Source organism: Cervus canadensis, chromosome X (assembly GCF_019320065.1).
Source record: "Cervus canadensis isolate Bull #8, Minnesota chromosome X, ASM1932006v1, whole genome shotgun sequence".
Classification (NCBI taxonomy): Eukaryota; Metazoa; Chordata; class Mammalia; order Artiodactyla; family Cervidae; genus Cervus; species Cervus canadensis.
Window position 1 is genome coordinate 58296387 of NC_057419.1, and position 23132 is coordinate 58319518.

The 23132-nt window shown below is 47.4% G+C and overlaps 1 protein-coding gene across 11 annotated transcripts; it reads left to right on the forward strand.

Annotated features, from left to right (window-relative positions):
- Positions 1-3235: 3235 nt before the first annotated feature.
- On the forward strand, positions 3236-22849 carry LAS1L (LAS1 like ribosome biogenesis factor). 11 transcript variants are annotated; one of them, XM_043457511.1, is made up of 15 exons: positions 3236-3613; positions 4349-4474; positions 5476-5545; positions 6373-6454; positions 7306-7599; positions 7884-7930; positions 8795-8904; positions 10583-10668; positions 11028-11078; positions 11381-11587; positions 11954-12101; positions 17184-17695; positions 20468-20615; positions 21109-21311; positions 22524-22660. In XM_043457511.1, the coding sequence occupies exons 1-14, from the start codon at positions 3282-3284 to the stop codon at positions 21296-21298; spliced, it is 2403 nt and encodes an 800-aa protein (XP_043313446.1). In that variant the 5' UTR covers positions 3236-3281; the 3' UTR covers positions 21299-21311; positions 22524-22660. The 11 variants fall into 11 exon arrangements, with proteins under 11 accessions (XP_043313446.1, XP_043313445.1, XP_043313450.1 ...); XM_043457510.1 differs by having other exon boundaries at positions 3237-3613; positions 20465-20615; XM_043457515.1 differs by lacking the exon at positions 21109-21311 and having other exon boundaries at positions 3237-3613; positions 22524-22849.
- The last annotated feature ends 283 nt before the right edge of the window (positions 22850-23132 follow it).

Consider the following 23132-nt stretch of genomic DNA (forward strand, 5'->3'; position numbering starts at 1 on the left):
AATATGAAAGGTTGTTGTTGACCCATGAAAAGATGCTGAAATTCTTGGCCTCTGGAAGATAAGAATTCAATCTGGGGCCAGAGATGAGGCTTGATCGCTCAGAGCTTTTTTACAATAGTGTTTTATTAAAGTATAAAAGGCATAGAGAAAGCTTCTGACATAGACATTGGAAGGGGGCAAAAAGAATACCCCCTTGCTAGTGTTGGCAATGGAGTTATATAAATTTTAATTAGTTATTACAATGAATCAAGAGTGTCTCAAGTTTGTGAAAATTTTACCAGATCTACTCCCAAAATTTACATTTTAGGATAACAAGATCGTAATTTAACAACAGAAATATCCTCCAGACCCACTCCCATAAAATACATTCTAAGATGTTAGGATTAGTCAGAAGGTTTTCAGGAAGGAGAAACTGTCCTTCAGGCAGATACATTGTTGTTGTATAATCCCTAGTATAGAGTTTAAACTGAGTTGTGTAATTGACTAAGACTAAGGAATGCAGAGTAAAAAAAGTTTGTCCTTTTCTCCCCCTTGAGAATTCCAGACCCTCAATCTCTACTTCGAGAGCCCCAGACCCCTTTCTCCTCCTTGGGGGCCCTGAACTTCTTATTAATCTGCCTAGGAATTGACTCTGTCTCTAGGACATGGAAGCAACCTAGATGTCCATCAGCAGATGAATGGATAAGAAAGTTGTGGGACATATACACAATGGAATATTACTCAGCTATAAAAAAGAACACATTTGAGTCAGCTCTAATGAGGTGAATGAACCTATATTCTTAGGATTATTGAGCCAGGATAGATTCCATAGTGCTTGTGGTAGGCTGAATCCCCTCCCCCACCCAAAGAAATCCACCTCCTAATCCCGGATACCTGTGAATATTACTTTATATGGTAAAATAAATGAAAGAATGCTATTTTACATAGTAAAATAAAACTTAAAAATAAATTTAATTGCAGATATAATTAAAGATCTTAAAATGGGGATATTACCCTGGATTATCCAGATGGGCCCTAAATTTAATCAGATGCAGTAGAGCGAAGTAGAGAGAGATCTTACACACATCGAGAAAAGGTCAAGTGAAGACAAAGCAGAGACATTTGAAGATGCTTCTCTTGAAGACTGAAGTGATGTGGCTATAAAGCCCAGGAATGCCAGTAGCCTCCAGAAGCTGGAAAACACAGGCATGGATTTTCCCACAGAGCAGCCAGTGGGACTATCATCCTCCCAGCATCTTCATTTCAGCCAAGTAATATCGACTTCTGACTTCCAGAACTGTGAGATAATTTCTGTTGTTTTAAGCCACCAAGTTTGTGGAAGATTGTTATAGCAGTCACAGGAAACTAATACAGTGCCTCCTCAAAGCTATCACTACTTAACAGACTTAATCCAGTAATTTCTAGTTCTCAATAGGTCTCAGGCCTCATTTTCCATATACTAGACACGGTGCTCGTCTTAAGTTCTTTGGCCAAGTTTTCTTGGAACACATCGTTTTTCAGGTTCATGGAGAAGGAATGGGGAATGATAGGGCCCTTTACCTGAAACATACTATAGAGTACCCCATGAACTATACAGTAAATAGAATTCTCCAGGCCAGAATACTAGAGTGGGTAGCCTTGCCCTTCTCCAGGGCATCTTCCAAACCCAGGGATCAAACCCAGGTCTCCCACATTGTAGGCAAACTCTTTACCAGCTGAGCCACCAGAGAAGCCCTACCTGAAAAGCACTATCCAAAAATTACGTCTCAACTACCAAAATGTTCATGAATGAGTTCTGCAGACCTGGCAGCTCTTCTGACTGGATTAGATCTTAAGGAGTCATATAAGCCATCTACCCATCTTTGCCTGCACACAGCTAAGATCCTGAACATGGCAAAGGTATCTGGTTTCTGGAAGATGCTTGGGCTGCTCAGAACAGAGTAATTATCATTCAAGAACTATGGGCAGACTAGATCTTAGGAGAAGCTGGCTGGAGAAAGAAGCACATAGAAAATGGATTGGAATTTATTGCTATAAAGTGAAAAATAATTATTCCCAGCAATGCTGCTGGTATGTTAGCAACAGTTCTCTCTCAAGTGTTAGATTAGGAAATAAGTTCTGTGAAAAAAGATTAGAACAGAGTCTTGAACACATTTTAACCATCCTGTAAAATTCAACCCTGAATATTCATTGGAAGGACTGTTGCTGAAGCTCCAAAACTTTGGCCACCTAATGGGAAGAGCCAATTCATTGGAAAACACCCTGATGCTGGAAAGATAGAAGGCCAAAGGAGAAGAGGGCAGCATAGGATGAGACAGTTCGTTACACTGCATAACAGGACTCAATGGACATGAATTTGAGCAAAATCTGGGAGATAGTGGAGAACAGAGAAGACTGGTATGCTACAGTCCATGGGGTTACAGAGTTGGACACTACTCAGTGACTGAACAACAACAACAAAATTAGAAGGGCTTCATAATATTGCTTTCCCCTCCAGAACGCCGGAATCCCAAGGAACTGTGCAGAAAAACTAAGTATACCTTTGTGGATGTGGTAACCAACACAGCAGTGGAATGCTGGCAGAGTAAAATCCAATTTTTGGCTACAGAAAAGAAACTAGAAATTACCCAGTCTAAACTCCTCAGTATACAGATGTGAAAACCCAACAGATTTTTAACCCAATTTTAGATATTTAGATACTAGATGCTATTTGCTGTGCAGTCTTGCTTTACTGTCCACAGTGTTTTACTGGGTCAGGTGCTGATTCATGGCAATAAAAACAGAAGTGCATTTCCAATACACTGAACGACCATAATCCCGCCGCCGCCCGCCAAGGAGCTCAAACTAAAATTCCTCCTGCCGTCCAGACACGTCTCGCCGCCGCCCGCCAAGGAGCTCAAACTAAAATTCCTCCTGCCGTCCAGACACGTCCTGCAGCCGCCCGCCAAGGAGCTCAAACTAAAATTCCTCCGGCCGTCCAGACACGTCCCGCAGCCGCCCGCCAAGGAGCTCAAACTAAAATTCCTCCGGCCGTCCAGACGCGTCCCGCTGGGTATGGGACAGAAGCCTGTTAGCAACCAGGAAATAAGCGGAACGTTGAGGCTGAACGTTTGCTGTTAGGACGTTTACTACGACGAAAGAACACTTCCGGTTGCCTTTCCCTCAGCTTGTGGTTTGGGCAGCCTTTAGCTCTCGCGTTTTGATTTGCTACGCTAACGCTGGGAGGCGGGCTTACGTCGGGGTCACGCTCTCCCATTGGCTGCTGGTGCGGCGGCGGTTTGGAGTGAGGGTAGCACGTTGAGATGGAGGCTGATCAAGAGATGGAGGCTGATCTTCAGTGCGGCGGCACAGGGCCTGAGGCCGATGTTGAGCCCGTTGAGCCCGATGTTGAGCCCGATGTCCGGTCGGAATCCGAGATTGAGCCAGGTCTGGGTCCCCGGGGAATGGATCTTGTGTGGAGTGCGTGGTGCGGGAAGTGCGTCAAAGAGAAAGGGTCGTCGCCACTCTGGGCCCAGCGCATCGTGGTCGCCTGGCTCAGCAGGGCCGAGTGGGATCAGGTGATGGTGTATCTGTTCAGTGACGACTATAAATTGCAGCGGTACGCGCTGAACCGCATCACGGTGTGGAGGAGCAGGTAAGGCGGTTGGCTTAGCCCTCCTGCCTGCGTGCTTGTGGCACTTCACTTCTTCCTCTATAGGGTTTCTTAAGGCCTTACTATCTAGTCTTCTCCTAAATGCTTAATGGTTCCCCCACGCGTGGTTTGGGCATTGCTTGTCTCAGTGTGCCTGGGGGAAAAGTCGCAGCAAAGCTCTTGCACTAATCCCATTTGCGGAAAGAAACGGGTGTGCCTCAACAGCCCTTTTGTCAAATCTGAGCTTTAACCCTTACCTTCTCTCATCTTGGGCTGGGTACTGAAGGAACTGCTGTAGCTGAGCCAGGCAGGGCTTAAGGAGTAGCACTCTAGGGTGGATTTCTATTCAAATTAGGGTGGTGGGAGCTTGCCTGAAAAATCCATGTTTGAATGGGGTGCTTCAGTCTAGTTGGTAAGATTTAGTTGGGAGCAGACAAGGGACTAGTGTCTCCAGAATAAGGTGTTTTTTTTTTCCCCCTAGCTGAATGAGTTGAGGGTGAAAGGGGTGTGTCCACACTTAACTGTTGATTGGTTGTGTAGCAGTTAGGCATCCTGTATACTGTTGGATCCCAGGGACATTACCTACCCACCCCACCCCCATCTTCCCAGCTTCTTGATTTGTGTCTGTTAACACACTCTTTAGCCAGTAAATGATAACCTACAGAAAGCTAGATTCTGAGGTGGAGGGTGGGCCAGTGTAAAGGACCTTTATGATGGTGCTGGACTGTGGCCCTTTAGGTTAGGCAACGAACTCCCCCTGGCAGTGGCTTCTACTGCTGACCTGGTACGCTGTAAGCTCATGGATGTAACTGGTGGCTTGGGCACTGATGAACTTAGACTGCTCTATGGCATGGCATTGGTCAGGTAAGACCTACATGGGTAGGGGTGTGTGGGGGGTGGTTTTGAGGGTGGGGGGCATGGGGCTTGCACGATAAGCCAAGTTTGGCTTTGGGTGCTCCCTGAAGCAAAATGCCTTGTGTGTCCTTGTGTATGGGTCACCCTGTGATTGCTTAACTTGACAGCTTTTGGTAACCCCCTGTTAACACACATTCCTCTTTTTTCCTGAGAGCCTTCTCTCCTCCATTTTTCTTCCCCTCTCTTTGGAATATAGGGTGAGGGTGATTTAGACCAAATGGTCTCTTTGGGTCTCTTCCAGCCTTTACAGTTCGATTTATTTTCTCCCTTTTACTCTTACCTAGAGGAACCTTTCTGAATGCTTCGATGTTCTTGACCATAATTTAATGTGGTTTTTCTAATCCTACCCTTGTCTACACCTTTATCCCATTCTGTTCATGAACACTGAAAGGTTGCTGAGTTGTGGAAACCAAGATGTGGGCCAGGAGTTCCTGATTTACAGAGTGGCTCAGAGTGGGTCTAGCTGCCTCATGTACATCAAGAAAAAGGTTGCCTCTGAGTTTTCATCTGTCACAATTTTTGCTTAGCTCATACTGTTTCCCTTGTTTGCCTTAAGGTCGTCCTTAGCTCTTCTTACCTTATCCATTGTTTAACTGTGCTCCCCATATCGTTTGATGTAGTCATTTGTTCTAGCATTTATAACATATTATGTTCTAGCATAATATGTTATATTATGTCATGGTTATTTATCCTAGACTGAACTCTTCAAGGCCAGAGCAGTGTCTTATTCATCTGTATGGCTTCAGTATAGGGCAGACTCTCAGTAATGTTGGACTGGATGGTACCATTCCTGCTCTGGCTGACACCAACCATAAGAACAGGACAGAACAGTCATTGGAAAGGTTGTGGAAATGCAAGGTGTCAGAAACTCAGCAAGGTGTTTTGAAGCCCCACTGGTTTGAATAAAGCAGTTACTTGGGCTCTGCCACTTATTTCTCCCCCAAACTCAGGTTTGTGAACCTTATCTCGGAGAGGAAGACAAAGTTTGCCAAGCTCCCTCTCAAATTCCTGGCTCAGGAGGTGTGTATGATAAAGTGGCCTTGCTCAATTCTCTCTCCTCAGAAGGGCTCACTAAATGGGGCATTTAGTGGGTACAGTCAGACTAGCTTATCCCACCACTGTCAGCCAAGCCCAGCAAGAACCCCAGAGCCTCAGTTTTTAGCTTGAAAGAAGCAGACTTGCTTCCTTGCTCATGGCTGCTGTCTTCAGTGGGCTTGGTCTGCCCAGCTTGCTGGGAATGGCCCAGGTGAAGTTGAGGCACCCCAGTACACCACTGGGTGGGGACAGGAAAGAGGTGGCAGTTAAAGTGCCTGCCCTCTGGCTGTTGATAGTCTGAAGGAGGAGACAAATCCAGCGAAGCAGTGTGAAATTGTAAGACATTCCTGCTTTGAGTGAGTATATGAGGTGTGTAGAGACCCAGATGGCAGACAGGTTCTCAACCATCAAGAGAAGCTTCCTGGAGGAAGTCTGGGAGGGAAGGAGGAAGGAAAGGAGAAAGAGAAGGGTAAAGGGTACCCTGGGAGAGGAACTGGTACTGGCAGGGCAAAAGGAGGCTGAAGAAGGTGATTATTAATGCTCATTCACAGGAATCTTCTTCATTGGAGGAGGGTAGTTGGTGGTTGGGGGAGGCAAGTATCTTCTGATTTTCAGGATCACCTCCACAGAGGCTAAAGAGAATCAGGAGATCTGGTTTCTAATTTTGGCTTTGCCACTAAGACCAGAACCTCCTCTTAGGACCTCCGTTTCTCTATCTGTAAAATGGGGAGAAGCCAGGCTAATTCATCTCTGTGGCCCTTTCTGCTTTAATATTTTCTAATTTCTGCGCGCACACCCTCCTCCACAATCAGGTGAACATTCCGGATTGGATTGTTGAACTTCGCCATGAGTTAACCCACAAGAAAATGCCCCATATAAATGACTGCCGTAGGGGTGAGTCCCCAGGGAGTATACATATCACAGTTAAGCCCAGAAGCCTGGGCTGGGTGGCACTGTGGGGAGAAAGAGAGGGAGGAGGGTCTTCACCTGGGGTCAGAGCTGAGACTAGGGTGAGGCAAGTGAAGCATTCACCTTGGACACAAACTTTAAGGGGATGTCAAAAGCTTAGTCAGTAATCAAGTAACATTTTAATATAGAAAAACTTACGATGATCATAATACCAAACATGAATAAAGATAGGATTAATAATACTGATTTCTTCTTTTGCTTTAAGCTCCAATATAGTGTAGCAAGGCACTCTTCTGATCCTGTTTTGTTGTCTCCATTACTGAGTTTTTTGGCATCCTGTTAAGTTTTGTGCCTGAGGAGGGGAATGGGGAGTGGGTTGAGAGGTGTGAGCCATCAAATATCATGAGTCCAGGAGTTCTTTGGACACCCCGTTCCAACTAAGAACCCCTGATTCAGCCTAACCCCTTCATGTTGGGGAAACAGATCTAGAAAAGGGAAGAGACCTGATTGGCTAAGGCTTTGTAACTAGCTAGTGGGGCTGGGTCTCTATTCTTCCACTTGCTAGCCCCATTCCATTTTTGGCGTCCCATCTTCAAGTCTGGTATTAGTTTTTTTCTAGGAAATGTGCTGGTGAGTGGGAGGAAGCAAACAACAGGGGGATAACCCAGAGCAAGAGGGGCTGTTTCTGGATATGTGAGATTTGTGTCTTCTTGGAGCCAAGCCTCTTTCCCTGGGGCTTTCCCATAATGTTTGCAAGATGAGACTGGGGGCCTGCTGAGGAGCTGCTTGCCTGTGACTGTTACTATGGCACTACTTTCCTTCCTCCCCTCCTTTAGGCTGTTACTTTGTCCTGGATTGGCTCCAGAACACCTATTGGTGCCGCCAAATGGAGAATAGCCTGAGAGAGACCTGGGAGTTGGAGGAGGAGAGGGAAGAGACAGATGAAGAAGACCAAAAGGAAGATAAGAAAATTGTTGTTGATGACATCAAAGAACAGAATCCAGAGCCTAAGGATGAGGAGAAAGGTGTAGAGCTGAATGTCAAGGCTGATGGAGACCGCGAAGGCAACAAAGACAGCAAAGAGGTTGATCTGCTTTTACAAAAGGCTCAGAGACATAAACAGTTGTATGGTAGGTGTCTGGTGCAGAAAGGGGCTCGTGAGCTTGGAAGACTCAGGCTTATGATTGACTCTGGTTATTTCGCTGGCTTGGTATTTCCTTTGGGGTTGTGGTGAGGCTTAGCTTAAAAAAAAATTACTGTCAAAAAGCATCTTCATTGAGCCCTGTGAAGCAAGAGAGCCAAGAATTCTCGTTCGCATTTTACAACTCAGGAAATGAGGTGAGGGGGCTCAAAATTCCATCAGGAGTAGAACACAGGGTTGGCTGCTCTATCTGTTACCCTATTCTGTTTTCAGAAAGAGCCCGAGAACTGCTGGTATCCTATGAAGAGGAGCAGTTTAAGGTAAGAACATGCCCTTGACTTGGCCTGTTTTCACCTTCCCTAGCCATTTCTTCCTTCTTGCCAGCTACTTGAGAGAAGTCCTGAGAAGGAAATTGAAAGAAAAGTGGCAAAGCTTGAGGGAACTTCTTAGAAGTGGGGAGGCGGGGAGTAGGAACCAGACAAGAGGAGCAGAGTCCGGTTGGCTGATCTTCCACATCAATAGAAGGGAGCAGATGATGGAAGTTTGTGGATAATTGGCCCTACTGGGTGGTAGGGAACAACCAGGTGTATGTGGTTGCACAGACCTACTGTATTGCAGCTGATCAGCAAATGGCATCCAAGAGCCTTCCTAGATCAGGTGAGCTTATGGGTGCTATTTTAGCAGGAAGGGAGGTAGCTTACAAACCATTCAGCTCAACCCTTCCTTTTCACAGATGAAGAAATTGAAGCCATGGATGAGTGAAGGGACTGGCCCAAGGTCACATATACAGTTAGTGATAAAACCAGGACAAGAACCTGGGTCTCCTGATTCACTTTCTTCCATAACTCATTGCTTCCTCTCACCCCTTAGTCCAAGGTTCTCTGCCCAACTCCCAACGAAATGCCCCCATTGGATATCTGTATATTGGATTATCTGGTTATTGGGAGCTGCAGGGAATTTGGGGGGTGGGGAGGGAGGAAGAGGAAGAAGAGAAAATCTGGAGCTTGAGGGTCAGGATATTTTTAGTTGCAGAGCCAATAGGGACATTGTGAGCTCACCCTGGCATACCCTGCTATATTCCCCGAAGGGAAGTGCTGAGAGGTCCTATGAGAAGGAATCCTGGAGGGATGGGGGAGGGTTACCTGGTTGAACTAGCCTTCTGATGGGACCCTCTTTGCTGGCAGGTGCTGGAGAAATATAGGCATTTACCTCAGGCCATTAAAGCGTGGAATAACCTGTCCCCACCTGTAGAATGCATCCTGGCAGAGCTCAAGGGCATTACATTCGAGAACAGGTGTGTAACTAGGTAATCAGGGGCTGCTACTCTTCTAGGGTAGAGTGTAGCAGCCTTCCTGAAATTGATTTTCATATTCCAGCTTGCTAGCCTCTGCTGTAGGAAATTCTGGGGTAATCCTGATCCCCCACGGGTGACCCTGTATTTCGCATGATCCACTTTCGCAAGCCCTGCAAGCTACCAGGTGTGGTTTGCCTACTCTGAGTCACTGGACTGGCTACAGGCAGTAATGTTTACTGTCATGCATCCCCTGGCCAGCTTTGTTTCTCTGTGTCCAGTGGTACATGAAACTCTTGGCAACTAGGAAGAGCCCTGAATCTTTTGCTTTTTCACTGCCTATCTCTTAATCTGAGTTTGAGGTAAAAGATATATGGTAGGCACTGCTGATCTCTTAAACTGCTATGAGAGGATATCAGCATCCCTTGGATAGTTGTGGTTGAGGGGACAGAGGAGGGGCCTTCCCAAGGCCTGGATCCTTGAAAGATTACGTTCCCACTGACCCACCCATTATGGCCATGAGCCTTATTTCCCCCCCAAAGTAGTACTCAGTTCAACCAGAGCAGACAGTGTCTATCCATTCTTCTCCTCCCTGGTTACCTAAATTCAGCTGGAAAGGGCTTTGGGAAGAGGTTGGAAAGAATCTGGGATGAAGCTGACAGTATAGGAAGGTGGTGTAGGTGACAGAGTGGGCCTGGGTAGCAGGCAGTACCTGCAGTGCAGATTAGGGTTGTTCCTGATGTACTTTATTCCTAGGACACTAATAGTTCAGATGGTGTTTTTATCAGTGTCTGCCTAGCCTAGGCTTCTTAGCTGTACCCATCAGGAAAGAGGTGAGTGGTGACTACCTCAGTAGCTGGGAAAACTATCATTGTGCTATACAGTAGTGTCTGCCTGATCATGCTGAGCAGGGAACTGGTTGACTGTTTTAAGTGCTATTCCTGGATATTGACCTGAGGAGACAGGAGATGTATAGGACAACTCTTTCCTCCTTGAGCCTGAGCATGACAGCCGTCTAGACGTTGAGACATCTTGAGAGCTCTTGTTCCCCTTCGGCCCAGTCAGCTAGGAGAGACTCCCTTAGGGAACTTCTAGCTTCGGAGGAGACAGCTGACACTGATTTTGGTTTGAGCTAGATGGGAATGAGAGATTACCCCTATTGCTTAGGCTTTAACCTCTGTAACTTAGTTCTGGGTTCTTGCAGGCTATAGGAATGAGAATAATATTTGATCCATCAATGGAGTCCCTAAAGTTTCTGCTTCTAAGATTTGAATGAAGGCAACCAGGGAGAAAGGGAGGGGTAGGAGACTGGACAACTGTAAAGAGAAAAGACTGAGCAGGACCTTGACCCTATGACCACAGGCATTTAACTCCTTTGTGGGCCTGGGACTTTCCTTCATCTGTGCTTTCGGGCTTGTTCAGCTACTGTTGCCCTTGTTATGGGCCTCAGATTAGTATGTGCTTGGTAGATGCTTGTTCAAAACCCTCTGATCCCAGTTTTTGGCTCAGCCCTTGACCCAAGAGGCAGGGGCCTGAAAGCCAACTGTCAGCTGCCTTCCTTTTTTCCCATGCTGGTTTGGCCTTTGAGTCGAGGCATTGGCAGCCTTGGGAGTGGGTAGGGGAGTAGAAGGGGCTCTTCTGCCTGCTTCAGTTTACTTAATTTAGTGTCCTCTTGCTCCAGGGAGGCTGTGCTAGATGCTTTTCTGGATGACGGCTTTCTCATCCCCACATTTGAACAGTTGGCAGCTTTGCAGATAGAATATGAAGGTAGGGTCCTGGAGACTCCCTACAGCCTTAGGGTACGGGTATCCTGGACAAGAACACCAGGGGTGGGCTGGGTGGCCCTGGAAGGGGGGTAAGGGCTGTTTCCTGCCATTCCACAGCTACTGGAAGCCCCTCCTGGCAGAGCAGAATGTAGCCCCACTGAAAAGTACTTGTTGGTTTGGGCTATTCTTAGGTGGCCTGGAATTGGGTGGGGTGAGATAGGGTGGATTGGGATTGGGGTGGGGGTCTTAATGCCATTATTTTGCTATATTAATTGTGATTTAGCCACTTGATAGAGAGCTAGAACAACAGAACTGGAAGGGCCTTGTAAGGTCATGTAGTGCAACATCCTCATGTTACAGATGGGCAGACTGAGGTCCAGAGAGGGGAAGGTACTGATCCAAAGTCACACAGTGAGTTATTGACAAAGCTGAAGCTAGAACCAGAGCTGTCTTTCTTTTGTACTCTGTTTTGAGTCAGTTGTTGTTTGCCAGATACTAACTGGTTTCTCTCCCTGCTGTTCTGCTCTCATGTTTCTTTTTGCTCTGCGGTGGCAACTCTGTTATTATTGGTGGGGCCCCCTCTTCTTCTCCCTCTCTCTGCTTGATTTCTTCCCTTCCTTCTCTCTCTCCCTGTTCTCTCCTTCTTCTTCTTTCCTCCCTTCTTCCCTCTCTGCTTCCCCCTTTCCTGTCAATGGATGTTTCTCACAAACCAGAAAACGTGGACTTGGATGACGTCCTGGTGCCAAAGCCGTTCTCTCAATTCTGGCAGCCCCTGCTTAGGGGCCTGCACTCCCAGACCTTCACGCAGGCCCTGTTGGAGAGGATGTTCTCTGAGCTGCCAGCCTTGGGGAACACTGGGATTCGGCCCACCTACATCCTCAGATGGACCACTGAACTGATTGTGGCTAACACCAAAACTGGTGAGGAAGACTAGTCCTAGCCCCAGGGCTTAATGCAGCCCAGGCAAGAGCATCTGCTACTGTTCTCATACTGAATAGCACCGGGCAGATACATCCCGTGTTAAAGGCTAAACCTTTAAGGTCAGCCCAAGAGGGCCCTGCAGCAGCAGGGACAAATCTCCCTTCACCTTTTTCTTCTCAGAGCCAAGTAAACTGGGCTGGGGCCAAGGGTTCTGAATGCTTTGAGCAATGGGGAGGTTTAGAATGTCCTCATTGAAGGAATGTTGAAGTCTGGGGGGACAGAGAGGGACAGCTAAACTTTTTAGATGCAAGATTGGGTGGGGGGCTTTCTCTTTCCTTCTTCTCAGGCCCTGTCTTCTTTCTCAGGACGGAATGCCCGCCGGTTTTCTGCCAGCCAGTGGGAAGCAAGAAAGAACTGGAGGCTCTTCAACTGCTCTGCCTCCCTTGACTGGCCCCAGGTGGTTGAGTCCTGTTTGGGCTCACCTTGCTGGGCCAGCCCCCAACTCCTTCAGCTGTAAGTCTTTTGAATACCATCCAGTAAGAGGGTGAGACGCTGCAGGCCTCAGGGCCACAGGCCTAGAATGGTAGAGTTGGTTGAGCCCTTACAAAGACCCCCCTCCTTGCAAAGATCTCCCCTCCAGATGAGAGAGTTATTCTGAGTCCCAGAGAGGGAAGGGGTAGGATATATTCTTGCTTAAGATCACAGAGATTAAGAAGTGGCTGAACTGAGTCCAGTATGAAAGTGGATAAGACACCCCCCTACAGTGCTTAGCACAGTGGCCTGTACAGAGTAAGTGCACAATAAATGGTAGCTGCTGTTGATTATTGAACCCATTTTGCTGACTCTATGCCCAGTGGTGTCTCTATTATCTTCCCAAAATGTACCTCTTATAGGTGCTTAACAACCTTCAGTGGCTTGTTATTGCTTTCCTAATGAAGACTAGGTTTCTTAGCCTGACATTCAAAGATCTCTCTGCTTCTGCCCCAATCTATTGTGATAATCATACCTCCTTGACTCCCCTTTGCCCAGTCCGCTCTGAGTGCTATGATCAAAATGAATATTGCACTGGTTCTGTAGATATCTGTGGTTGTCTCCCTTTCCTTTTTTCTGTCATTTCCTGACCCCACACCACTCCCCTCATACTCATGGAAGGCTTTAGGACCCAGTTCTCTTCCTGCTTTTTGGAGCAGTATTTGTTTCATTTGAGTGATCCATCTGACACTGCAGTTCCTCAACTTCAGTGACCTTCATCCTCCACTACACTGAGCAACTCATTTCCATTACTCAAAGCTGTTCCACCTCTGAAAGCTTACATCCCAGCATCCCACTTTGTGACTACCACCTCTTGTCTACCACCTCTTGTCCTACCAGTTCTCACCCTTGCACCCCATAGCATCTGTTCTTTGCCTGCATCCAGACCTCTATCCCTCCATTTCTTACCTGCCTCAATCTTGCTTCTCTTCAGTCCTGTCTTTGGTTGATCACTTCAGTCACCCATCATCAGCACCCTCCACTCTGTCCATCCTTTGGCATATCTGACTTACAAACTGCCAAGGAAGGAATTGATCCTTCCCAGTCTGCTTCTCCCACTCCTCAGCCCAGGTAGCTGAGCTCTGCTGGAGAAAACCACATAGCCCTGCGGATTGCTGCCACTGCAGAGGTATGATTTTTGATCTCAGGCCAGGTCTCAGTTTGGCTTGTCTGAGCTTTTACTTGTTTCCTGCCCACTTTCTCTCCTGTTTCCTGACTGTTCTAAACCCTTACTAGTCACCTCAAACCCCTCCCCCATTTTACCCTAGCTCCCTTGAGCACATGGAGGCCTCTGGCAGAGCCCCCATGACCTGAGGTCCAGACCTTATGAGCTGATCTCTGGCTATGCTCAGCATTGTCGCCAGTCTCAAGGTGAGGTGGCCTTACCCAACCTCAAAGCCTACTCCTCCACCTGTTCTTTGGAGCTACCTCTGCCAGCATCACTGGGGCCTCACCCCAGCCTCTTCCTTGCTCTACTGGCTCTTGCTCTTCAACCTGTGAACAGTGTCTGAATTTTTCTTATCTTAAAACAGCAATCATAACAACACAAACGAAATCTCCTTTGACACTGCATCCCTCTATTGGGTTATCAGCAACTTAATCACTCCTTTCTCTCCTGTCAAAACATCCCAGAAAAGTAGTGTGTATTCAGCAGTCTCAATTTCCTCACTACTTTCTTATGCCTCAACCTGCTGCAATCTGGCATTCACCCCTAGAGCTGCTTTGACCTAATTACCAAATCCAGTGGGCCCTTGTCCATTGCCTGTCTGCCGCATTGATACTGTTTGCTACTCCTTCCTTGAAATGCCTGTGCTTTTTTTTTTTTTAAAAAGAAAAACTATTTCCTGTAAAGTACCAAGGCTCAAATCTCTTTATCTAACTCAGGCCTTTCCCCAGAAATTCAACCTTCTGTATTTGACTGCATGCCAGATATTTCCCCTTGGATGGCCTCTAAGTACCTTACTGTGACTGAAAGAGCATTAGTTGTCTTACTCCCCACTCCAGCCCCAAAGTGATCTTCCTCCTCTGCTCCCTAGCTCACTTGGTGGCAGCACTATCTACCCTGTCATTTTGATTCTCTCAGGTGTTTTCAAATCTGAGATTTTTCTCTTGTCATGTCTATTTCTCCTAGTGTCTCCTTCCCTCTATCAGACTAAGCTTTTCAAGGGCAAGGGCTCTGCATTAGCCACCTGTGCCCCAGCACACTTGCAAGTCCAGTCTCCAAACAAACCTCAGCAAATATTGTTGAACTAAATTATACTCTGCTATCATTGCCAACAGTGCTCTCTTTGGTGGGAGTTGAGGAATAAATGAAGTGGGAGTCTGGACGCTTAGACCGTTTTAGCCCTCCTTATCCTCTCCCCATGGAGTCAGAAAGTCTTTCTTGAATCCTAATGCCATTTGTGTCACAGTTGTATCTTATAAGTAACTTAAAAGAGAAAAAAGTAGCCTTGTTGACAGAGTCATTGAGGGCAAGACCTCCAGGAGATGGAACTGAACCAAACAGCTAAATCTCCAGATTTGTCTGCTATAGACTGAAAATGATACAAGTGGGTGGGAAACTGGGAGGAGAACCAGAAACTCCTAGAGACATTTGAGTAATTCTAGCAAGAGAAAAAATAAAGGAAATTTCAAAGTTCTGAAGGAATATGGCATGTGTATGTAATGGGAGCGGGAATGAAAAGAGCGGCATGGAGAGGTTTGGATAGATGGCCTTTAAAGTACTTTCCAGTCCTAAGTGCCTGCAGAGTGGAAGCTGCTGGTCTTGGAGAAGTCTGCACCACAGAGATCTTCTCCCAACCCAAGCATACCAGAGGGATGCGACACATGCCAAGCAGTAATAGCGGCTCACTTGGGTATGGTTTCTTGTACACAGATCCTGCCTTACCTAGATAATCAGTGAGTTGAGTCCTAATCACACCATTACACAGGTTGGGAAATGGGATTTCCTCAGATATTATGCTGCAAGTCAGTAGTAAGTCTTCAGGCCAGATCTGGGACCAGAATCCAGATATACTGTCCTTCCTCCTATGTTCTATATACAGTGTTCCATTAGATTGCACATATAGAACATGACTTTTGTTTTCCCCATAGGAAAAATAAAATATACCATTGGCAGTTAAGTGTCAGACAAGTATGCTGTGTTTGTAGGAGCTTTTTCATTTGACACAGCAATCTTTTGGAGTCAGAGATATTGCAGACACTGAATATAATAGATAAGAAAGACACTGAGGCTCTAAGTAGAGTGAAGTGACTTATCTAAAAGTCATACAATTTGTTGATGGTGGGACAAGGATTTGGGCCCAGGTCTTATGAGTCCAGAGTTCACCTTATTTCCACCAGTGTGATCTGTGACCTTCTCAGTCCCTAGATGTGACCAGGCAAACCTGAGGAAGGAGATGGATTTTAAGATTATTATCACCCCTATACCTCAGTGGTCAGACTAGACAGCTTAAGAGGGTAATAATAAACAGTAGTTATATGGTGTCTTGCCAAGATCAAGTGCCTAAGAATATTTATTATTAATCGCACTAATGGACTGCAATGAGAGGGAAGAAAATTTCTCTCTGGCTCTGCTTCTTAGTAAGGCTGGAAGCTTTTTAGAGAGCTTCCCCCACCAGCCAGCCAATATCAATTCAATTTGAGCCAGTGCCATCTTAGAATATGAAATTACCCCTGCAGAGAGGGTCTCCCAGTCTCCCAGTGGAGTCACTAGCTCCCAGCCCTGTCCCCAGCAGCCAGTGACCAGCAACCACACCTATGTGGCCAGTCTTCCTATGGGCTCCAGAGAGAAAACAGTCCACTGAGCACATGGCCCTTCCTTCCATGAACAACCTGCAATTCAAACTCGATACACTTAGAAGGAAACTATCCATCTGTGCATTTTTCCCATGCCTCCAGCAGTGATCAGGTGTGTGCTGGGTGCCTGGTTCTCTGTGAGGCTCTGCAAGGGATACTCACCCTGTACCTCCCCAGGAACTCTCCTTCCCAGTGGCTTTGTATCTGTTGGTAGTTTAGTTGTTAGCACTGTCCTTTGTGTGCACGATGTCATCATCTTTAACTTTCCTTTGCCTGCCCCCTACCATTTGGTTACCAAGCCCTGCTGTCTGTCTGTTCTGCACAGCTTCTCTCTCTCCCTGTCTCCACTGCCAGTGCCCTGTGTCAGTCCTCACTGACTCCCTGGTCTCCCTGACTTCAGGCTGCCCCACCCAGGCCATCCTCCACACGGTCACCCTGGCGATCTTCAGAAAAGCGGCCTTCACCTGTGCTCAGAAACATCCAATGACCCCCTCTACCCAACATACACACACCCTAACCTTTGCAGGCTTCTGTTGCTCCCACAGCTCCTCAGCAAAGCTCTACTCCTTGAGCCAGGCTAGTCTCACTGCATACACACAGCCCTGTGTGCTTGCTCTTGTCTCTGCACAAAGCCCTCCCTTGATCTCTCCTGCCCACCTTGTGCTCTCTGCCTCCCCCCAGCTCTTGTAGTGCCTGAGTCTGCAGTGCTCATCTGGCCTCCCTCCCACACCCTGCTTTGTCTTGTCAGCTGCCGCTTTTCTTCCATTCCAGGCTGGGCTGTAGTTGTTCCCAGAAAGGAATCACACTTTGTTTTCCATGAGGAAGGAGCACCACATACTTCCAGTGTATCTTTGGAGCTCAGGATAGATTGCCTAGCTAAAGAAAGGGATCTACCGTTTTCATGTCCAGCCCTGCAGGCATGTTGGCTCATTTCTATATTTATATAGCATTTTAGTATTATTAATAGCTATCATTTATTGCTTGCTCACTTTGGGCCAGGCACTCTATGTGAGCTATGCTATTTACTTCATTCAACAACCCTTTAAGTTAGGTACCATTATTGTCCTCATTTTACTGAGAATGGAAGTGAACCACAGAGATGAATTATAGAGCTTGTTTAGGGTCCATGGTCCTGTGTTCTGTTTGCTCTTCTGAACTGCCTTTCAGGAGAGGTCTGGAAGCTCCGAGACCAAATTCAAACTGGAATTTGGTATGAAGTGACTTGAGATTCTGAATCTTTCTTACTCCATTCCTCCCTTTTCTTAGCATCTTCAAAGCCATGGGGCAGTTCCTGCCAGACGAGGAGCAGGAGAAGCTGCTACGCATCTGTTCCATTTATACCCAGAGTGGAGAAAACCCGGTGCAGGAAGGTTCAGAGGCTTCCCCCATTGGGAAGTCTCCATACACAGTGGACAACCTGTATTTGATCCTCAAACCAGGAGGCTCAAGCTCTGGGCCTGAAGGAGAAGCCCAGCCACAGGAGGAACAGGGCAGCCTGAATGATGTCAAGGAAAATGAGAAGGAGAACAAAGAAGCCGTGGAAGACCAGGTAGAAGAGGATGAAGAAGAGGAAGACGAAAATCATCACCAGAAGTGGGAAGAAGAGGAGGAAGATGATGGTGACGATGACAACAATGACGCTGATGAAGATGAGGAGGAAGACAGAATGGAGGTGGTACCTCTCTCTACAGAGGAAGAGTCCCCCACTGCCGAGAATGCCAGGCTCCTAGCCCAGAAAAGAGGAGCTTTGCAGGATTCTGCATGGCAAGTTAGCTCAGGTAAGAAGCCTGTTAACCACTTCTCCCCACATCTATCTTCCCTCTCTGGCTGGCTCTTGAAGCTTCCCTTCATCCTCAAGAAAGGATGGAAAGTAGCAGGAAGTAGCCAGCATGAGGCAGCCTGGTATGTGGATGACAGCTGGTTTCCCTCCCCCTTAGGATGGAACATGTGAGCATCAGGGACCTTAGCACTGTCATGTTGCCGGCTGCCGCATGCAGAGAGCGCATTCAGAGGAGTTGGTGTAGATGTAGGCACTGGGCAGCAAAGCAGAAAGTGACAAGTTGGGGGTGGATATACGTGTGATTCTGTGTGTGTGTTTTGCATGCAGTGATTAGGTGCAGGGAGCCGAAGTATAGTGCTGTCTGTGTATAAGTGAATGTATATGGACATGTGGAGGCTGAGTGGTGATAGGACAGGATTTTGCTGTATGTATGAGAAAGAAGGAACCCAGAGGTATTCAGTTAGACGAAGTGGAAATGAGATCAGAAAGGGGAGAATAAGGAACAGGTCAGATTTTTGGTGAGCATACAAGTTAGTGAGACAAAGCCAGTGGGGAGCAGGGGACTTGGATGATAGGTAGGGGGAACATGAATCTGCTCCTGAGGGTGGTGAATGTCCTCGTTTGGGTTGGGGAGCAGGGACCTTAAGGCAGGGGGATGCCAAAGGAATGAAAAGTCTGAGGTGTGCACATAGGCATGTGTGTATGTGTACACACTTGAGGCAGGGATAAATGTTAGGCATAGCCTGTGTGATGGAGCCTGGGGGAGGGAGGGAAGGAAAACAGCTGGGATTGGGTGTGGTGTGGGGTAGACATGGTAGATTATAGAGGGAGAGGGGGAGGCAGTGAAGAAACTTAGGGTAAAAATGAAGTCTTTGCTGTTACATGGAGGGAAGGGCTGGGGCCCTGAGTGCTAGGGACCAGGGAACATGTTTATGTTTGCATGTATGCACATGGGTATGTGCCTGCATGTGCTGGACACACCAAGGCACAGTGACAGAGAACTGTCTTAGGATAGGGAGGACTGTGCTTGAAAATATCTAAAGGGAAGGGCAGTGACTGAGGAGAGTGTGTGTGTGTGTGTGTGTGTGTGTGTGTGTGAGAGAGAGAGAGCACGAAGTAGGGGGAGGGAGGGAGAGAGAGTAAGGGTTGTAAAAAGAGAAGTTGTGAAGTGGGCTGTAGGTGCATCTGTGCATACATGGTCATATATGTTTTTGTAAAAGGAGACAGGGTTGCCAAGACCCATGGGGACTAGGAGGCATATGTATGTGGGAGAGAAATGGAAGCAATAAGGGGGAGAGTGATATGGAAAGGCCTGAGAACAGGCAGTGAGACAGCATCCATAGATGGCCTGTGTGGTCTGTGCTATCACTGGGGGGACATGTACAAGAATATAAGGCTAGAGGGGCAGGGGCAATGATGTAGACAGAATTGGGAGCATTAGTGATGGGGAGGGAAGGAGGATGGTCAGGTCAGTGACAGACATGGAGGGAGTGGTCCCTGTGTACAGAGGTATCTTTGTATCCATAGGGCAGTGTAGTCACAAATTCCTTCTTGTAGGAGAACCAGGGGTTAGGGGATGGGCAGGCAGAGGTACATCCCTTCCTGAGGGAGTTTTTGAGTAACATAAAAGTTTGTAGTCCTGGGTTGATACTTTCCAGAATGCCAGGGGAGAATTCTTTGGGTACCAGGGAGATGCAAGAGGCCAGAAACTGGATCTGTTTGGAAGAGCTCACCAGTGAAGGCTTTGCTTGCAAACATTGAATGCACTAGTGTAAGGATGGGGAAGGGATTTTTTTTTAGGGGGGATTTAATATAATACTGTGTGGAAGGTACTTAAAATGATAGGACGTAATAGGTGGAGAGTGCCTGACATCATCCATTCCTAAGTATGGGGGGCTGGGTCAGTGGCTGGTGGTGGTGGTGTTGTGAACGGGGAAAGGCTAGGACTTTGAAATCTTTCCCTCTCCCCCTCACTGTTGCTTCCTCTGTATGTGTATATACATATGTGGGGATGCAGGGACATTAAGATTTCTGGTTTGTGTATGAGAGGCAGAGAGTAAAACTGGAAACATTGAGTGGAGGGTTAGGCTGTGTGCTTATGTATGTATATTTAGGCGTCTATAGGGCGTGGGATATGCAGTGAAACAGCCCTTCCTTAGAGAAGGGATGTTCTTTGTGTATGCATCTGGGGGCAATAGGACCTTGCAGTGGGGAGGGAGAGCATTACACCTCTGAGAGAATATTCACCTTGAGGTAGTATGTGGGCCTGTATATGTATCTTACATGTGTCTCTCAAGGCAAGGCCACTAAGAAATGGTGTGGCTCTCAGACATACTGAGGGGACATATGTATGTAGGCTCTCTAAGTTATTCAGATATACAGAGATATCTGGTTTTGAGGAGGAGATGCAGTGGGAATTCTGTTTGTGTAGGGACATGTTTGGGGAAATGGAAGAAGAGCAGAGAGGAACAAAAATGTCTATAATTGTGTACATGGTATGCAGGGGGTGGGCTGTGGTGAGGGTGCTGCTTGTGAACGCACAGAACAGCCATGAAGAGTGTATGGGGTACTGTGGAAGAGATAGGAAGCACTAAGGTGGAGAAAAGTTCATGAGAAATGATGCGTAAAGGAGTGGGGTTGGAGTTACACACAGAACCTGTGCTATGTGGGGAAGTAAAGTGGGTAGATGGACAGGATAGGTGGGCTTGTGCACCCATTGGAGAACTAGCTCATCAGCCCTTTCCTGCCTCCTCCTTTTGCTCCACAGAAGATGTGCGATGGGGCACTTTCCCCTTAGGTCGAATGCCAGGTCAGACCGAGGACCCAGCAGAGCTTATGCTGGAGAATTATGACACCATGTATCTTTTGGACCAGCCTGTGTTAGAGCAGCGGCTGGAACCCCCAGCATGCAAGACTGGGTGAGTGCCCATGGCAGCAGGATTTCTCACCCCTTTCTTTGCCTCCTGCAGGAGGGAGGAAGGGAGGGAGGATAGAATATAGAATGGGGTGGATGGGGGAGGTAACTGTCCCCAGTCAGCGTCTAAATGAATGAAATATAAGCTCCAGTCCCTGGCTGGGCCCTTGCCAAGACTCCCAGCCCCTAGTGTGGAGGGCCAGTGAGGCAGCTCCACATAAAACTGGCTTGGCATCCCTCTCAGAAGTGTCTGGTTTGTGTGTGCATACGTGTATGTGTGTGTGTGTTTGTATGTATGTGTGTGTCTGTATTTTGGGAAGGGTCCATAGCTTTCAACAGATTCTCTAAAGGGATCCACTACTCCTAAAAAGTCAAGAACACCCGGGTGCTCTAATTCAACTCTTCATGTTCCTCAGGTGAAAACTGAGGCGCAGAAAAGGGTAGGGATTTGAGCAAAGGTGCACAGAGTAATCAGTAGGCCTCCCTGCACTGTCCAGGCATCTTTGTAGCAAGGCCTATGCAGGGCTCCATGCTGTCCCTCGAAACTCACCTCTGGATCACAAGTGTAGGAGCCCTTGGGTCATCAGGGAGCCAGGAACCAAGCAACCCTTGCTGAGGGGTTCTGCTGGTAACACAAAGAAGCCCATCAAGAGGGCCTGTACATTCTGGAATGCGGGGCTTTTGTGACCAGGACAATCCTGTGAGTACAAGACAGAGACCTCTGTGGGCCCCTGAAACAATCTGTCCCTGTGCCACCTGCCCACTTCATAGATGAACCCCTCTTCCTCTAGACATTCAGAGAGTGGGCTATGGAACCCAGGGACCCCAGCAGCATGCCAGGCCCAAGGCAGTGTTGTGGACTCTGTTGTAGGTCGGAGCAGCAGGCCTCTTGGAGAGTAGAGGAAGCAGCTGGGGAAGCCAGGTGGTCTGTAGTTGGGAGTGGGTCCCATATGTCTTGCGAGAGAGACCTCCTCTCCTTTGGGTAAGGCTGTCTTGATGAACATCAAGTTATCAAGGGTGAAGTGTAGGTAGGTAGAACTATTAAATCCAGGAGGCCCAGTCCTACATCCCTTGTAGTAGGGAGAATTCTTTAGCTGGGGCTGGCATGCCCACTCCTGCTCCTTGTCTCAGCTCTACTCTGACTTATCTGTGTGATCTTGAACAAGTCCCTTCTCATCTCTGAGCCTCAGTTCCCTTGTCTGTGAGATGGTGAGTGATGGGAGGGGATGAGGCTAGATCATCTCTAAGGGTTTTTCAGCTACATTAGTGTAACCATGGATCTGCCTGAGAGGAAGGATGATGGCTTTGTTCTTAACTTTCACCCTCATCTACCTGAAATGACTTGACCTGCAGGAAGAAGGGGAAGCAAAGAGTATTCTGAGCAGGGTCAGGGAAGGGGAAAGCAGTCTTCTCCTTAGGGTAACTTTGCAATCCTAGGATGGGAGCTGGGCCAAGCCCTGCAGCCTATACCTGGCCATGGGCCCCTTAATGAGCTATTGGAGTGGGAGGGACCCAGCCCACTGTCCTCTGAGCCCCCAAGATCTAGCACCTTAGAAGAAAGCCTTTTAAGGCAGCCACTTTCAATACCTCCCTGGGAGTAAGGTGGTGTGGTCTCCCTTTCCTACTTCAACCCAAATAGCTCTACTTTAATCTGATTTATGTACTGGGGTTCTAGATAAAGTTTCATTTGAAAAGTTCTATTCCTTTCCCTCTTCCTTCAGCTGAGGGGAAGGCAGAGCCACCCCTGGGGCCCATCTTGAAGTGGTTTCTCAGATATATTCCAGTTCCTTTGTAAAGCCAGGCAAGAGGGGAGGTCCTTCCCATAGACACACACATCAAGCACCCTTAACCCCTCCAGAGCCTAAAACTGCCTCCTTCCCTGACTGACCACTCTTCTCCCCTCTCTCTGTAGCACCCTAGGCCTGAGCTGCAGCAGTGGCAGCAATGACAGTGGCAACTTGAACCAACTTCTCTGGAGCCAGGATGAGCTTCATATGCTCAAAGCTGGCGTACAGCTCTTCTGATGACTGCCCTGGTATAGGTGTTCATTAAGTGTTAGTGGGGCAATAGCCTACCCTCCTTTGCCTCCCCCAGTGTACCTACCTAATGCTCCAGAAAACAACCTGGGAGATAGCCTGCATCAACCATATCAGCTCAGCTTTCCATCATAGTAGAATTTTGAAAATATGTTGTTTTGTTTTATTTTGAAAAACAATAAACAGGCCACTGTTGTTTTGATGTTTGTGAGATCCAGGGTTGTGTGCTTCTCCCTTTATTCTGGGGGATCCTGAGAAGATGGGATCATAACAGCAGAAGTGGGTCTACTGCCCTTTTTAAGCCTTTTTTCTGACTCAAACCATTTTTACTCCCTTCACTCAAATGTAATGTGGGGCCAGCTCACTTAGAAGCATCAGACCTCGGAAGAGACATTGGTCATAAATCCCAGCCAGCATCAGGGGAATCAGCTCAGAACCTCCCTGACAGCTGGAAGATCCAGGTCTTCCTGTTGCTACCCAGCATG

What these genes read in the sequence shown, in the direction of transcription:
- LAS1L (XM_043457510.1), top strand. Translation starts at nt 3,282, where the DNA reads ATGGAGGCTGATCAAGAGATGGAGGCTGATCTTCAGTGCGGCGGCACA. An exon ending in ATCACGGTGTGGAGGAGCAG is followed by an intron (nt 3,614 to 4,348) that starts GTAAGGCGGTTG and finishes GTGGCCCTTTAG; the next exon opens with GTTAGGCAACGAACTCCCCC. An exon ending in AGCCCCCAACTCCTTCAGCT is followed by an intron (nt 12,102 to 17,183) that starts GTAAGTCTTTTG and finishes CCCTTTTCTTAG; the next exon opens with CATCTTCAAAGCCATGGGGC.